This window comes from Medicago truncatula, chromosome 6 (genome assembly GCF_003473485.1).
Source record: "Medicago truncatula cultivar Jemalong A17 chromosome 6, MtrunA17r5.0-ANR, whole genome shotgun sequence".
NCBI lineage: Eukaryota > Viridiplantae > Streptophyta > Magnoliopsida > Fabales > Fabaceae > Medicago > Medicago truncatula.
This window is the reverse complement of record NC_053047.1, coordinates 8,312,880-8,329,455: the sequence shown is the minus strand read 5'-3', so window position 1 is coordinate 8,329,455 and position 16,576 is coordinate 8,312,880. Positions and strand designations below refer to the sequence as shown.

Genomic DNA, 16,576 nt, shown 5'->3' with positions numbered 1-16,576 from the left:
TTTACATCCATCATACGTCTATCCATATCGGGTGGCATTCAATTTTTTATCTCTGCAATAGTGACATAGATGGTTTCGTGAAATAATAAACAAATTAAGAAATGATATGTTCAACAATAGTAGAAATTGAATGATATATAATGTATAAATTAAACAATGATGTATGAAATTAGTAACAACGATACATACATTCTGGATTTTATTTATTTCTGAAGAAAAAAACTCAGAAATGTAACTATGGACATGATATTAGGTGGTTGTGAAAATTGAGAACCTTGAGTAAATCAGGAAGCACTCTGAGTTGGAGCATCATTATCAATTGGAAGAACTTCAAACCTGCATTGATGGAACAAATGCGAATCAATGAAGAAAAAGATACAATAATTAATTTGTAATAAGTAAATATGAGTTACCTAGTTTTGAAGTCATTGACTTGAGGTAAATAAGGATTAAACAGAACTTGAATTCCATCCCAGGTATTTGTGAAACCAAGAGGATAATTGTCTAAGACACATTTAATAGTATATGAGTTTAAATGATAAATGATAAGAGAGAGATGCAAATTAATAATGATAAGCATATATATTGGTATAAATACATTGTGTTGCCTTAACCCTTGCTTATCTGATAACAATGTAGATATGGTCAATGTAGATATTGTCAGAAAGCATTTGAAAATTGCTTGGCACAATCGTTCCACATGCGTGAAGCAAATTGGAACTACAATAATTTTTTTTTTTGCAGATCCATGTTATAATAGTGAACTAACATTGATATATGAGTGATATAAACAGATACAAAGTTGATAATACTTAGTATCTTTTAGTAAAAATGTAATAGATTTGAGTTTGGGTCCACTCATGTTTACATTGGTAACTTTCTCAAAGGATTCAATAGAATTTAAAGAAAATAAGAATAACGGAGAACCTAAATAGTTTGTAAGAAATAAAGAAAGAAGGTGTTATAGGAAATACCTACCCACTAACAAATATGTTATGTATTCCCCATCAAGCATTTCCCCAAAGGAATTGATGGGAAATCTTGTTTAGCGATGATTGCGACACCTGTGGCAATGAGTTTGTATGGATGCATAGAAGCTTTGACCACAATGTCATTGTTGTTGACCATAATGCGGAATTTCATAGGTTCCATTATAATGCGGAATTTCTTTAAACTCGGAAAAGGAATTCTCTAGGGACAATAAGCTTAATCTTATCACCCTGCATATTAAAGAAACACTTTAGTTGGGTGAAATAATTGGACTTCATTGAAATCAAAGGTGAAGTAAATAGTATACATGTGCATCCATAATGACCATTTCAAAATATTCTTGCTTTCATTTGTTGATAACAGCCAAATATCAACAATCCTAACAGACAATGTCCATACATCCTTGGAATCACCAATGTCTTTGATCTCATCAAAAGGACGAGAATTTACTACACGGTCTTCCATCTTATGCATAGAAATGCAATGATATGTTTAAGAATAATGTTTAGGATATAAATGCAAGATGAAAGTTTTAGATGAAACTTCTTAAATGAAGTCTAATGGAAATGCTTTTAAAAAACGTACTTTACGTAGAAGATGTATCCGATGAAGTTTCATTAGACTTCATTTTAATCTCAAATCTATATGTTTTTTTAAAGTATTTTCATGAAACATTTAAAAACATGGAGATGTGAATCTTTGTGAACACATAAAAAAAATAAACCATAAAGGCGATGTTGCTATAAAAACTGGTGAAGTTCATAAAAAGTTTAACACATGGTGACTTTCATAAAAACATGATATTCAACTCACCTTTTAAAACATAACGATTTTGAAAGAAAAAAAAACGATTTTTAAACATGTACTTAGAATCAACGATTTTATAAACCTAACAACCAAAAATGAACGATTTAGAGGTCTTCACTTGAAGGATATAAAATAAACATAGAACAACAATTTTCAGCATAAACAAAAAAAAAAAACAATGATTTTAAAAACATGCATTTGAAATATAGAGTTCTTCAGTGTAAAGATATAAAAAAAAAAAAAAAAAAAAAAACACCATGCAAGCAAAATACAATGGAATCGGAAAAAAAAATCAAAGCATATACCATGCATTGAGTTGGATGTTTGAGTTTTAAAACCTGGAATCAATCTCCCAACAAGGCAATTTGGTTGAAGCTTCATGGAACCGATGAAGTAGGTACGTAGATTGGGAAGGAGAAAGTGTTTTTGGTAAAGTATGAGTACGTGTGTATGTTGGGAAGGAGATGTTGGTTTTAGCAACCCAAGTAAACGCTTGCATGCCAAGGTAGGGGTGGATAATAGGCTGCATTGCTATGCGTTTCCTCAAAATCAGTGTTTTAGTTTTAAAAAAGACGATACTAACTCATGTACAATGCCTACGATTAGTTGGAATAGCAAGCTTAAAATTAGAAAAATGTCGAAAGTTGAAATGGATGAATCATAAGTGATAATAGGCAGCTAAAATTCTCGAAATAACCCCAGAAAACAGTTAAATAAAAATGGAAATAGAGGGTTAGTGAAGTATTTTTGGTAGCCATTTGATTTTATAGATATATATTTGATTCACCATTTTTCAGATCTAAATTTTTCATTTCTCATAATTGTTTATCTATTTTCAATTTCAATATTGAATTATAATTTATTGTTTTTGTACTCGTCACAAAACTAAACTCGCCCTCTTTATCTATTGATTTTTTACCTTCATACAAATAGAGGTTTAATGTATGTTTGATTCACTTTTGCATATGTTAAAAGTGATTATTGTGATGAAAATTGATTTTGTCACAATAATTGATTAGAACTTGAAATTAAATTTATTGTTCAACTCACCCATGCACAACATATTCTAATATAAACCACTTTAACTTTAACTCAATTTTAGCAAGAACCCGTTTTAAAAATTCATTCAATTAAAATCAATTTTATAAACGTGACACCAAACACTAGTTCAATGGAAAATGGTAATGTTCTTTCTTGACAAGGTAGTTTGTGTTAGTCGATATAGATTGTAGCACATGCCAAAGGAAAAAAAGAAAAAGAAAATAAAGAGGACAATACACAACCAAACAGTTATTTATTTATTTCCATTTTCAAAATCATCCAATTTAATCTTTCTCATTCACTTTTTCTCTTTTTCCATTATTGTGCTCTCTCTACTCTGCAAAAATATCAACAAACACCACGAGCCTATGTCACCTTAAGCCATTTCTCATTTGGCTTTTTCTTCATCTCACATAGAATTTAACCTAAAATTGAGTGTAAATATGACCATAATTTCATTATACCAAAATCACATAGTAGCATATAGATTGAGAGGAAACAAGCAGAGAAAATAATTAGAGATGGAGAAAACTGTCACCTCTTCAAACAAATTCACCATCTTCCTTTCTATAATCAAATTCCACATTATGTTACATTCATTATTATCTTAGGTTTATTCCATTCTTCCCTTATTATTATCTTTTTTATTATGTTATGTTACCTTTACATTTTTGCATTACTTTTTTTTTTCTTTTAAAGAATGATCAATGTTTGAAATATTTAACATGATAAATCATCTCATAAAACACTACAATTTGAAATTCAAATTTTCCTATGTTCCTTTTCGGGCAATGCTCATTTAATTTATGGCCAAGTACTTTTCACTATATATTGAAAATTGTTGCTCCCAGATGAAAATTTGCTAAAAAATTTCATCAAAATGACTTAAATAACCATAAGAATAGTTAACTATTGTTCGCTCTTTTCGCGGCGGCAGTTAACTGTTGTTCCAAATATACATATATAAAAATAAAAAAAATCCAACGACACTTACTTTTATATATATATATATATATATATATATATATATATATATATATATATATATATATGAATATTTGGAACGGTTAACTACTATTAGAGTTATTTAAGTCATTTCCATGTGTTTTCTTAGCAAATTTTGATGCGAGAACAACAATTTTCATATATATTTGTGTACTTGGGACTCATTTTTATTTAAATTTGCTTGAAGATGTGTTGGACCAACCTTGAAAATGAGTATGATTGTGTAGTAATTTTGAGAAGTTAGACGTTCTTTGTTACGTGACAAGTTATTTTTCTTTAATTAACAAAAGTCTCTTGTTCTAAAAGATGCACCTATTAGGAAGAAAAAATAACCGATAGAATTTAAAATGGATTAATATGATTTCAACTATTTAAATTAAAGTTTCTTAAAAAAAAGCTATTTAAATTAAATTAACTACATTAATCCCATGAAAAAGTAACTACATTAATATTTACTATTTCAAAAGATGAAATAGAAGACCGCTATGATTGATGATCTTCTTTATGAGAAAAGATCAAAGGATTATAATTAACAAAATTAATAAGTTCTATGGTGAACATATACAATGTTCGTCTACCATATATATTTGGGATTAAAATTTATAAAAAAGGGATTAAATCAACTCGCAGAAAACATATTTAAAGGACCAAAGTGACGTTTTAGAAGTTATGGGTTTAAAAAGAAACACATAAATTAATTAAGGATCAAGTGTCCAATCAAACCTTAATTTAAATAGTTGAAATCACGTTAACCCATTTTAAATTTTGTTGGTACATCCTTTCGAACAAGAGACAACATTTTTATTAATTAAAGAGAAATAACTAGATGCGTAACAAATACTGTTTAATTCCTCTAAATGACACCGGGTTAATCGTGCTTTACCCCCTTGTAATATATGGTATTTTCGGGTTTGACCCCTGTAAAAATTTTGTTTTGGTTTTTGTCCTTGTAAAATTATTTTTTTCTAAAATACCCTCTAATAGGCCATTTTTAGATTTTTTTTCCATAAATTTTGGTTTTTGAATGGCCTATTAGAGGGGTATTCTGGAAAAAAATAATTTTACAAGGACAAAAACCAAAATAAATTTTTTACAATGATCAAACCCCGAAATAACATATATTACAAGGGGTAAAGTACGATTAACCCAATGGTATCCCAACCGTATTTGTCCCGAAGGTTGGTCCCTCCGCATCTTGAGGCCTAAGGAAAACTAAAAAACAAATAAGGCATAGTTAGCTACTTGTAAACAAATTAATAGTTGAAATTGCATTAACCCATCGGTATTTGTTATTTCATGCTATTTATAATATTTTTTTTGGAAAAACTAATAAGTGCTCTCAAGACACTTCTTAAGAAGTCTAAATAAGAAATTTTGTCTTGAAAATGGTGCATTAAATGCATTGAAACTTTAAAAAGTAATTTTTTCTCATAAAATTTACTAATTATTTCTATTTTTAAATCCTTAACATGTGTCCTTAGGACACCTGTTAACAAGACCCTATTTTTGTTATGTTAATCCACCGGTTTTTAATAAAAAGGATTTTAGAAATTCTAAATTTGACCTAGAGATGAGTAAAGTTCGACAAAAAAAAAATTCTTCACACAAATCTAATTTGAGTTCTTCTAAACGATTCATGATTTAATAGATTGATAGGGATTGTGTAAAGAGTTCTTCTAAACGATTCGTGATTTAATAGATTGATTGGGGTTGTGTAAAGTAAATTAGTGTTTGGGCTTTCACTTCATCTTCACGAATAAGACCAAAAAGCCCATAATCGATTCTAGTGGCTACAACGCTAGAAGCGTTAAGCCTTTTTCGTTCCCAAACACCTCCCAAGTCCCAATTGACTCTTCTTCAATCACCAACTTCTCTCTTTCTCTCTGCAGTTTCTCTCTCCGATTCGATCCTCTTCCCAATCGCGCTTCCATTTCGTAAGCCTCTCTCTCTCTCTCTCTCTCTCTCTCTCTAGCTATCACTTTGATTTGGATCTATTCACTACTTTTTAGCTTTAAGTTTTTCATTTCTCATACTCATATATCGATTTCCAATTTTGATTTCGGATTATTTCAATTTTTTGCCCTAATTTTGCTTAGTTTCGCATTTGCTACTAAAAATCATCACTTTGGTACTAACTACTGAATTCAAATCGTTATTTTCATATATAGTGATTTTATTTAGCGTTTTATTAGTTGTAATTTTATTCATTGACGAGATAGATTCGTGAGTAAATTAGTGTATTTGCTAAGGTAGTTTATGAATGATGTGAATCTTTGATTTTTTTTGTCTTTTTTGTTTTTTTTTGTATTGGGAATATATTGTTTGAGATTTGGAGTGAAATTTAGTGATAATACTGAGTGAATGATTTTTATTTCGGATTTAGGATGCGTGTTGATTTAAATTATTTAGTTTATATCTAGAGTAATGTAAGTCCTAGCTCAACCCGCAAATGCCGATATTGTTAGGCTGATGGACATCTTCACCTGGGTTTGAATTCGGGATCTCACAGTTATGCGTGAGTTTCAGGTGGTGATTGCCTACAGTGAAAGACAAAAAAAAATGAGATATGTAATGAATGAAGTAATAGTTTGGCTAAAATATGTTTTATTATGTCACTTATTTTTTAGTTTAAGTTTGGTATGTATGTAACTTTTAAAAGTTTTAATCGGGTCTCTTATAGCTAGTTTTGGTTTTAATATGGTCCTTTTTGTTTACATTGTGTTAGAAAGGGACCAAATTGGTAAACTTTCACGAAATAAGGGATCATTTTGAAACAAAAAATATAAGATAAGGGATTAATTGAAACTTTTAAAGTTAAGGGACCAAACTGAATATAAATAGTTAGACAATGGTCCATTGAAACTTCTAAAAGTCAAGGAACCGAACTGAAACTAAAAAGCAAGGGACATATTATGTATTTTAGTCTAATAGTTTGATGCACTCTTTCCATTTGCCGTGCTTGAGGCACCAGAAGCTCTTGAACGAGAGGTCTCGAAGTTTAAGTTTCAAATGATTTCAACTGTTTTATGAGCTGATAAAAGACATCTTTTAATGTGTTGGGGTACCATTGATGTTTTTGTTGTACAAAGAACATAAGAGTGAAATTTCTTCAGTTTTCATGATGTCTCATGTTATAAGATTATGTGGCATGTGTTGTTTGTCTTTATGTGTGTATGTCCTTTTGTATTGCCTGTCTTTTCCACATTCTTCTTGTCAAGATTTGTGACTCCATGAATTGGACAGGCTATACACCTTTCTTTCGAGTGTTTAACATGGTTTTTCTTGATTGATCATCCCATGATATGAAATTTGAATTACGCTATGTTTGTTCCAGTAATTTTCATTTTAGTGTTCATTTTTCACGGTTCTTCATTGTAGATACAGTTAATAATTTTTTCCATCACTACATAAACTCATTTTGTGATGCTGTCTTTATCATGTCCTTGTGCGTTATTTCTTGATCTTTGTCATTGAAATTGTGTCAGATGTATTTTTGTACTTATCCTTAGTCTTTTTTGTATGAACGATCCACAGTCTGAACAGAGATGGCTGGAGGTGTTTTTCAACAATTATTGAGGAGGAAACTCCAATCTCATTCTCTGGTAAGAACTTGATCCTCTATTCATAATACTTTTATACTTGTGAGAGTATTGATGTTTCTGACCTTATCTTATGGGATTTAAAATTAAGACCCTTAGGCTAGACTTTGAGGGATGGGGGATAATGGTTTTGTTATACATATGCGAGGGAAATCAGAAGTTGTCTTTTCTGGAAGATATTTCATGTAGACGTTCTTTAATGATTCTGTTGGATTACTGTCACAATACTTTGGAAAATGATATGCTATATCGTCAAATCATTACAGCTAAATTTTGCAAAAGAGTTTCCAGGTTCCCCTCATTTAGCAGTCATAGATATAATAGACTCCCTTGCATTAATAATTTATTACTGTGCATTGAAAAGTATTTAAACACCCAATAGTTTAGTTGACACTAATATGTTTGTAGTTGAGAGAAATCTTAATAAGCATTTGATGATGTATAATAAAAGATAAATTTGAAAATGAAAGGAAAAACTCAAGCAAATGCTAAAAAGTGATATGCAGTACCAACTATGATCAAGCTTATTTCCGTTAGGCGGAGTTGGTGGACTAAACAAGTCATTTGATGCCATTAGCCATTAGGTTCTATCATTTAATGGGATCGGTTCTATGAGAAAAACCTAATTGTTGTTTTGTTTTCTATCTGTCCTTCAAATCATGCAATATATTTATGTATATACATATACATCCCAGTCCAAACAATCCACATCACCTGATGCTGTAGCAATACGTTATGATATGCATCTCTACAATCCTATCATGACCACAATTGAAATTTTAATAGCTTGCACTTTACCATAGTTTAGTAGTTTTGGCTTATGAGCTCAGTCCATTTGTAGCTTGCACAGTTTTGTATGCTTTCTTTATTCTTCTAAATAGACATTGAATTGTTTTTCCTTCACTAATCTAGCATTTTATGTCATTGAACAATTACTGTGTTGAATGATTTGTTATCTCCAGCAACAGTATGTCTACTTTATTCTTGTAAATAGGTATAATATATGTTTTTCCGCTACTAATCTAGCATCTTCTTAGACCTCATGATCTTATTCAACTACTTAGTATGGTGAACTGTACCTTTCACCCATAATTACATATAAAATTAGGTAATTGTTTTTTGATGAATTGCTTTACTGCTGTCCAATCTTCGTCAATCCTCTCTGACTGAAAAAAAAAATAGGTAATTGGGAGTTGGATTTTGGAGGGGAATGCTTTGGAAGGCTAAGTCTATATTTCAATATATATTTGATATTTTAAAAAAATTAAAAGAACAACATGATATTATATTCTCTTGTATCATGTTCTTGTAATATTTTTTTATTTTTTTTTTTAAATATCAAATATATATCAAATATAGACTTAGCCTTCCAACTAGCAAACACACATTTAGAGTTTAAATTTCTTCTATATATTACCGTGAAAGTGTTAATACTATAAATAGGAATCGGTGTGATCACTGTAGTAGTCAAGCTTTTTCTATTGTTGTAAATTCTATTGACTGTTCAGGTGGCAGCATGTTTCACTCAGACTATAGAAACTTTTCAGAGTAATCATTGTATCCAAGTTTCCCACTTCAATCATTATTTATGTTAACTTTAGATGGATCTATTCATATTCTAGATTTAGCTCTTGCCTCTTAGTACTACAACCGAGTTCTTGGCTCCAATTCTGGTTACTGCGTGCCATCTTTCATTATAAGCTTATAGTCATTGATTGTCATATTGGAACGATTATTTTGGATTGTTATGGTGGAAATACATAATTGTTCGTGTCATAGATTTTGATGATTTTATAACTATAACGATGTGTCCCTCGGAAGATCCTGATCATGTCTTTTTCTAATCACTGCTGTATAATTGTTGCAGAGCCCTTCTGTATCATCCATTGTCTCAAAGAAAGACGGTTCTGGCTCTACTGGCAGCAGTTCCTTAAGAGCCCTTGCTTTAATTGGAGCTGGTGTCTCAGGTCTTTTGGGTTTTGCAACAACAGCATCAGCTGATGAAGCTGAGCATGGCCTCGCATCTCCACACTATCCATGGCCTCACGAGGGCATCCTCAGTTCATATGATCACGCTTCGTAAGTTTGACCTGAGTTTTTCCTTCGTTTTTTTTAGACAATTCCTTTTATTTTGCTTAAACGTACATACACTCAAAGTAGTCCTTGCATTTGTGATCATAAGTGGTTGTCAAAGTCAACTATAGGTACATGTTTAATTTACTATTTCTTTATCACATGGCCCTAGTTTTAATTTTTTTTAGCCTTGGAGAATCTAGTCTTCCTATTTTGCTTTCTTGATTTTGAGGTGACATGATCTAACGTGGTTAAAATCTTGGTTCTGTTATACTGATGACTGACGAGTAGTATTTACCATGTATTGCGATAATTGCTAGAATGTAATCTCTGAAAGAAATAGTTGCATTTATAGATCCTGTGATAGGACTCATCCTATTTTAAGGCTTTCTTCTGGGTCAGGATTTATAATATTGAGAATTTCTTGTTTGCTCTACACCTCGGATAGGAGCCTGAATGAGAAGGTGGGCTCAAAGCGACAGTTAGCACATCAGTTGTATAGGTTCATGGTGTGGAGGGTTTAATTTAAGAGAAATAGAGAAAGTGGGAAATGAGCTGTGCAAGGAATTTGTGTTATTGTTGAGTGGAGAGAGAAAGTTATCAAGAGGGATCATGCAGTTTGTTAGGGGCATATAACATTGGTTCCTTGAAGGAGCTTAGCTCTATGCACAATAGGATCTTCATTCTATTGTACTTTCCTTTTATTTCTAGAAATAATACTCTATTTTCCTTTATTGCTTTGTTTTCTTCTATATGATGTTTATATAATCTGGGTTTGCATCAAACCTCCATCATATATTTAATCTGAACTTCACGTGAACATTAGTTTAACTAAGATTAAGATCTTGATGTATTTAGCTGATTGTGTATGAGCAGGATTCGTCGTGGTCATCAAGTTTATACACAAGTCTGTGCTTCCTGTCATTCCATGTCTTTGATATCATACCGTGATTTGGTTGGTGTTGCTTACACAGAAGAAGAGGTAAAGGCTATGGCTGCTGAGATTGAGGTGGAAGATGGCCCTAATGATGAGGGTGAGATGTTTACACGCCCTGGTAAACTCAGTGATCGCTTTCCTCAGCCATATGCAAATGAATCAGCTGCTAGGTTTGCTAATGGAGGAGCCTATCCTCCAGATCTAAGTCTTATTACCAAAGTAATGTCAATTTCCCGCCAGTAATTTCCTTAGGTTTTATATTGTATATATTAAAAATATACCTTTGCCCTTTGTGTTTACAGGCTCGTCACAATGGTCAGAACTATGTGTTTGCTCTCCTAACCGGTTATCGTGACCCCCCTGCTGGTGTTTCGGTAGATTCTTCTTCTTCATACCTTTTTTTTAAAGACTAGATGTAGTCATTATAGTAACTTGCATTCTTCAGAAGTTGTCACGTGGAAATTGCTTGACCACCTTATGGGTGGTGGTTTAGAACCAAAAAGTTGTGCTGTTAAATGTTGTGTGGCTTTGAAATCTAATACTAGCACATCAGTGGTTGACAATTTTTTTCCCTTTCCCTGCATACCAATGTGTAAAATGTTGATGCCTGATGTGTTGTGCGTAATAGCCTTTTGATACCATTGATGATTTTCTTGCAATATAATTTTTCTACGTAATTCGATTTATGAAATTACGTTTCAATATAATACTTTCATGTGGATTTCTTGGTGAAACAGTATTCCAGCACACAATATTAATGTTTCTTTGCACTCATATCATATATGCAACTTAAGTTGTAAATCATGCACATATATGGATATTGACGATAAATGATGAACTTCCTTATACTTCCTCAACTTTGTATTCTTGTCAAGTCTCAGTATTCGGTACAAGTTCATAGCTATTCTGTCCTTGTATCCGTGTGACAATACTGTTCTTGAACTTTTGTTTATGGATATCTTCTTAATAATAATGTAGATCAGAGAAGGATTGCATTACAATCCTTACTTCCCTGGTGGAGCCATTGCCATGCCTAAGATGCTTAATGATGGCGCTGTTGAATATGAAGATGGTACCCCTGCTACCGAAGCTCAGGTACTTTTATGTGTTGCGGAGGATTTCATTTAATAAATCTTATCATAGTTGATAATTATCTATCAACTTAGGAAGAATGAAACACCATTTTTAACTTTTATCCGTTGTTGCAGATGGGGAAAGATGTTGTGTCATTTTTGTCTTGGGCAGCGGAACCTGAGATGGAAGAGAGAAAACTGGTTAGTTTCCTTTATTTTCTTATTCTATCATCAAATGAAATAAACGTATCTGATTTTCTTACACATTGCTACTACTTGCAGATGGGATTCAAATGGATATTTGTACTTTCATTGGCATTACTTCAAGCCGCATACTATCGTCGTCTTCGGTGGTCTGTTCTTAAGTCTCGCAAGTTGGTTCTTGATGTTGTCAACTAGCTGCCTTCAAGCTTTGTTTTTTATTTATAAAAAGATTACTGTTGGCAATAATTTTGCCAAATTCTCGTCATGCCAAATTCGTTGGAGTTACAGAAGCATGTTCTGTTTTTGTTTGAAGTAGAAATAAAGCTGTTCCATATATGTGAGATGCATTTTACTGTCTCTCCCTCTTCTCAAACATGTGTATTTTGTTACCTTCTTCAGGACCTACATACACTTATATAATCTCGAATTTTAGATATTTGTTAAGTGATTGGGTTTATTTTTGGTTATCTTAAGTAAAAAAAAAGGGAAAAGGGAGTGTCAGAATGTTCTTGTTGGAAACTGGAAACAAGATTCTCTTCCAATTCATTTTTATTATGTTGTGATGCTCAGTACTGATAAACTATTCAGTATATTTTGCTCAAAGTTTTAAGCAGATAAATTCATCTGTTTATATATGAAACTGTTATTGGCTAATGAAGACCCTAATATGTTGGTATTTGTATCGAGTTGAGATTCTGAATATTTCTTTTGAAAATGGAAAATAAATAAAAATGGATATTGATGTATAATAAAGGTTTCAAATGTACATATTTCAACAATTAGTACAATATGTTAAATATCCTTAGTTTCAAATCCATATCATTCCATCAATGACTTCATATCAAATGTTAAAACAAACACACCCTATTGGTTTTCTTCATTACCAGAAACATTTTTATCTCCTGATATCTTAATTATCTAATACAAAAACTTGTGAGGATGTTAAGTTTCTAATCTCTACCATTTTGAATACACATTCTCTCTCATTCAGTATATTAGATTGAGGATTGGGACACTATAATCTACACACCAAGTCAAATTAGGCTAACACGATGGGATGAGATCGATAATAAAAAGAGACAACATCTGAAAAGTTTTTTCAAAAAGTGATAACTCTCCTCTAACAATCTAATTTTGATGAGTTAGATCCAATGTAAATAAATATCTATGATTAATAAACTACTTTCCACGATCATATAATAGACATAACATAGCCAAACATTCATATAAACTTGACGCAACATAACCAAACATAAAATCTCATCAAATAACTTGACAAGTCTAAATATTTGTTCCCATAAAAAAAACAAGAAATCAAGTTTGAAGATAATAATGATAATGTCATCAAAAGAAAATAATACAAATAATGAAAAGATCATAGATATAACGATCTAAGCATTCTCTTCTATTGTCTCATCTTCATAATCCATGTTTAGATATTTCACTTTCATGCACTGATCTGGACAATACCAACCAAGTGAAGAAACTTGATCACCAGATTTTCCCACCAACGGAATCATGTGTATTAGCTTTGATTCCATAGAGTAAATGCAGCACCTAGCAGGAAAAGTCTCGAGATAATACACACAATTGCTCAGATGTCCCCATTTACCCGGTCTTCTCATAGCACAATGACCCTTACCTCCTAAGAACAATGCTTTATCACCCAAATCACTCACCTTAATCCACATCATTGTATCGAAATCCATCTCGTAGATATTTAAATGTTTCGCAGGAACAAAATCAACCAAAAAAAGTTGATCATTTGTTACGATAAGCTTAAGATCTTCTGAATCATCATTCGGAATTTGATGCACAGGCATCCAAGCAAAGCTAGCATCAGCTATATTTATCTTCAACTCCCCGAAGTCAGCCTCGCTTGTGACAAGATATACTTTATTACGAAAAATTGCTATGTCTGTAACATTCACGTCATACACCCCATAATACCATTTCCCTACTCCAGAATGATAGACCTTATATTCGCGCTTATTATTTGATAGGGCAAAAAGAACACGAGATTTCGACGACAACGATGTCGCGAGCACAATATGATCATGATGAGGTTGACCTCTAAAGTGAAATGACATTATAGCATACCGAATTTCATGTCCATTCAAAGGGTTGATAAATTTAACATGATGATTCTTGCTTTCAAATATCATGTATCCTCCGGTGCACCCAACAAAGGATTTGTTAGAAGTATTATCCAATTCAAACGTAGTATTCTTACCACGAGACATGTCACACAAATAGTATATGTCCATTTCATTTGATGATTTGAGCAAAACCTGTGGTGATTGAGATTCTAAGAAATCTTCTTTAGTTCTAACAGTAATTTCATTCCATGTTTTGCAAACAGAACCAAATGCACGGAAACCTACCACATCTAGTCCCTTAGAAATCTCCTCCCATAACTCATTTCCAATTTCTGCTAATATTTGAGGGCCTGCATAAATATAAGAGCTAATGATTACATGCATCAAGATATTCCATTAAGATGGTATAAAGGGAAGATGGAAGTGCAAGAAAAGAGGAGATATGAACTCCTATGGAGTGGGCAAGTAGGTGAATGAGACATTCAAAAGTGTCATGGTAATTTAGACCTCGACCGTAAGATAAGTAAAATTTGACTAAAAATAATTCTAGCAAAATTTTGAATCCAAATCTCTCAAAGGATTTGTCATTAGCTAAAACTCATTAACTAAGTTTGATTATTTAGTCAGTAGTAATATATATTAGCTAGTACACGATTAAAAACTGCAATATTAGAATAATTTATCACTAGCAACAAAAGCTAGACAAATAAAAAAAATTGTAATGAAAATTTAGGATGAGATGATGATGCTCCAATTCAAGATAGAGAAGACCTTTGAACTCAAAGAACAATTCTAAAAATATTTTTATTTACTTCTCTTCAAGGGCTCAAACTCTAACTTTTTTACCATTGGACTAAACCCTTGGAGTTTGCAAAAATAAGTTTAATTCATAAAACATGATATGTCTCATAATCATGTATAACAAAATACAATCATATGTGGGACTTCAAATAATAATAATAATAATAATAATAATAATAATAAAAGAATTGAAAAGAAGAAAGTCAAAGGAGATGGATTAAAAAAGAAGATAAAAATGTGATAATAAAATAGAATAAACTAGCATGGTCAAGGAGATTTAAAATATATTAAACGTAAAGAAAAAATCATAGCATAAATAAATAATAGAAAAGCTAAAAGACAACCGGTATGAGAAAAGAAATAATCCCATATATTAATAACACGAATATTTAAAAACATGCTTTATTAAGTATAAAAACAATTATTAAAAATATTTCATTCACCAAAGGATAGTCTTTGAAAGTAAAGGAGAAGAGATAAATTAAGCATCACTTTTCAACAAAAAGAAAAACGAAGGAAAAAAACAAGAAATGCATCATATAAAAGCCAGTATGAATTAGAGGTCAAACAAATTAAAGGTATCTTTTTTTATTAAAATATATTTTAAATTGATAAGGTATATCATGCATAAACATAAATTCAATTTTTAAATGAAACAATTTTTGGCTAAGCTTTATTTACCTCACCACCAATGTGTGGATTACAGTGACCCATTTTCTCTGAAAATCGAGGGTTAACACTAAAAAAACAAACATAAATTCAACACCACAAAAAAAAAAATATATACAAGCAAACTCAAAACATTTAAGTTAATAACATAAAGCAAAAAATACGTAAAAATAATGTGCCAAAAATCAAAATGATCAGAATACTCCTCCCTTCGAATCTAGAACATTGACAACCTAGCCATTGATCGAATCTATAATTGATCAAAGTTTAGATCTTTTAATCTGAACCAAACAAACACCACACCAAGACGAGAAATAAAAAAACATCATCACACCAAGATGCTGAACAAAACATTATTGCACTGAGATGACGAAATCACGAAAAAACACAAAAGAAAAACATATGTTTATGAAATAACTTATTTAGATTAAATGAGGGGAAAAAGATACACATAGGTGATTTTGAGCCAAAATATAACCAAAAACAATCCCAATTTTGATAAATGAAGAAGAACAAAAGAGAAAATTTAGAGAGAAATTGGACTTTATCTCTATAAAATTAGGGTTGGTTGGCTTTATTACTTGGTTTTAGGGTTTTCACCCTTTGACCTAAGTTTATCAAGTCTGGTCGTATGATTGCAACCCTTTTCTTGTGCTGGTTACCATGACTCAAATCTAACAACATATGATCTAAAGTTGATGATTAAATTATACATGATTTTATTAATAATTAACTTTTTTGGTCAGAAAAAGAAAATTCTGCTTTTAAGGTTCTAATAAATTGGGAAAAAATACATTAAGAGTTAATCAACCGATCTCTCTCTAAGATGCGCCGATAAAAAAGAGTGGGTAAGTTATCACTGATTCGCTAAAACTTGATATGCAAGAACCATAGAAAATATTAAGATAAACTGATTAGTAAAAAAAATGAAAAGAGGAATATGTATTGGAAAAAGTGACTACACAAATGTTGAACTTGAACGAAATTGAATTAGCAAGATAAAATAAAATGAAATGGGGAAGTTTAGGAGTTTACTTGATGGTGATTGAGATCCACAACGATGATGATGACTTTTGTCATTTTGATTCCCTGCCATGTTTTTTGCTTCACAAGTTGTCACTCTCTTAGTTATCTTGTATTCTCTCTCTTTCTGAGATTAGACTAAATGAAGAATCTATTAAAGTTTGAGCGTTTAAAGCTCGTGTATAAAAAAGTTCTTTTTTTCATTTTTTGGTAAATCTCATATGCTTCTGTTTCCTGAAAAATCATATTTGAATT

General features: G+C 31.4%; 1 protein-coding gene across 1 annotated transcript; it reads left to right on the top strand.

Moving 5' to 3' along the window:
- Positions 1–5,619: 5,619 nt before the first annotated feature.
- Positions 5,620–12,387, top strand: LOC11422541 (cytochrome c1-2, heme protein, mitochondrial). Its single transcript, XM_003618759.3, has 8 exons — positions 5,620–5,777; positions 7,378–7,445; positions 9,310–9,521; positions 10,392–10,671; positions 10,755–10,826; positions 11,431–11,547; positions 11,661–11,726; positions 11,808–12,387. The coding sequence occupies exons 2-8, from the start codon at positions 7,389–7,391 to the stop codon at positions 11,922–11,924; spliced, it is 921 nt and encodes a 306-aa protein (XP_003618807.1). The 5' UTR covers positions 5,620–5,777; positions 7,378–7,388; the 3' UTR covers positions 11,925–12,387.
- The last annotated feature ends 4,189 nt before the right edge of the window (positions 12,388–16,576 follow it).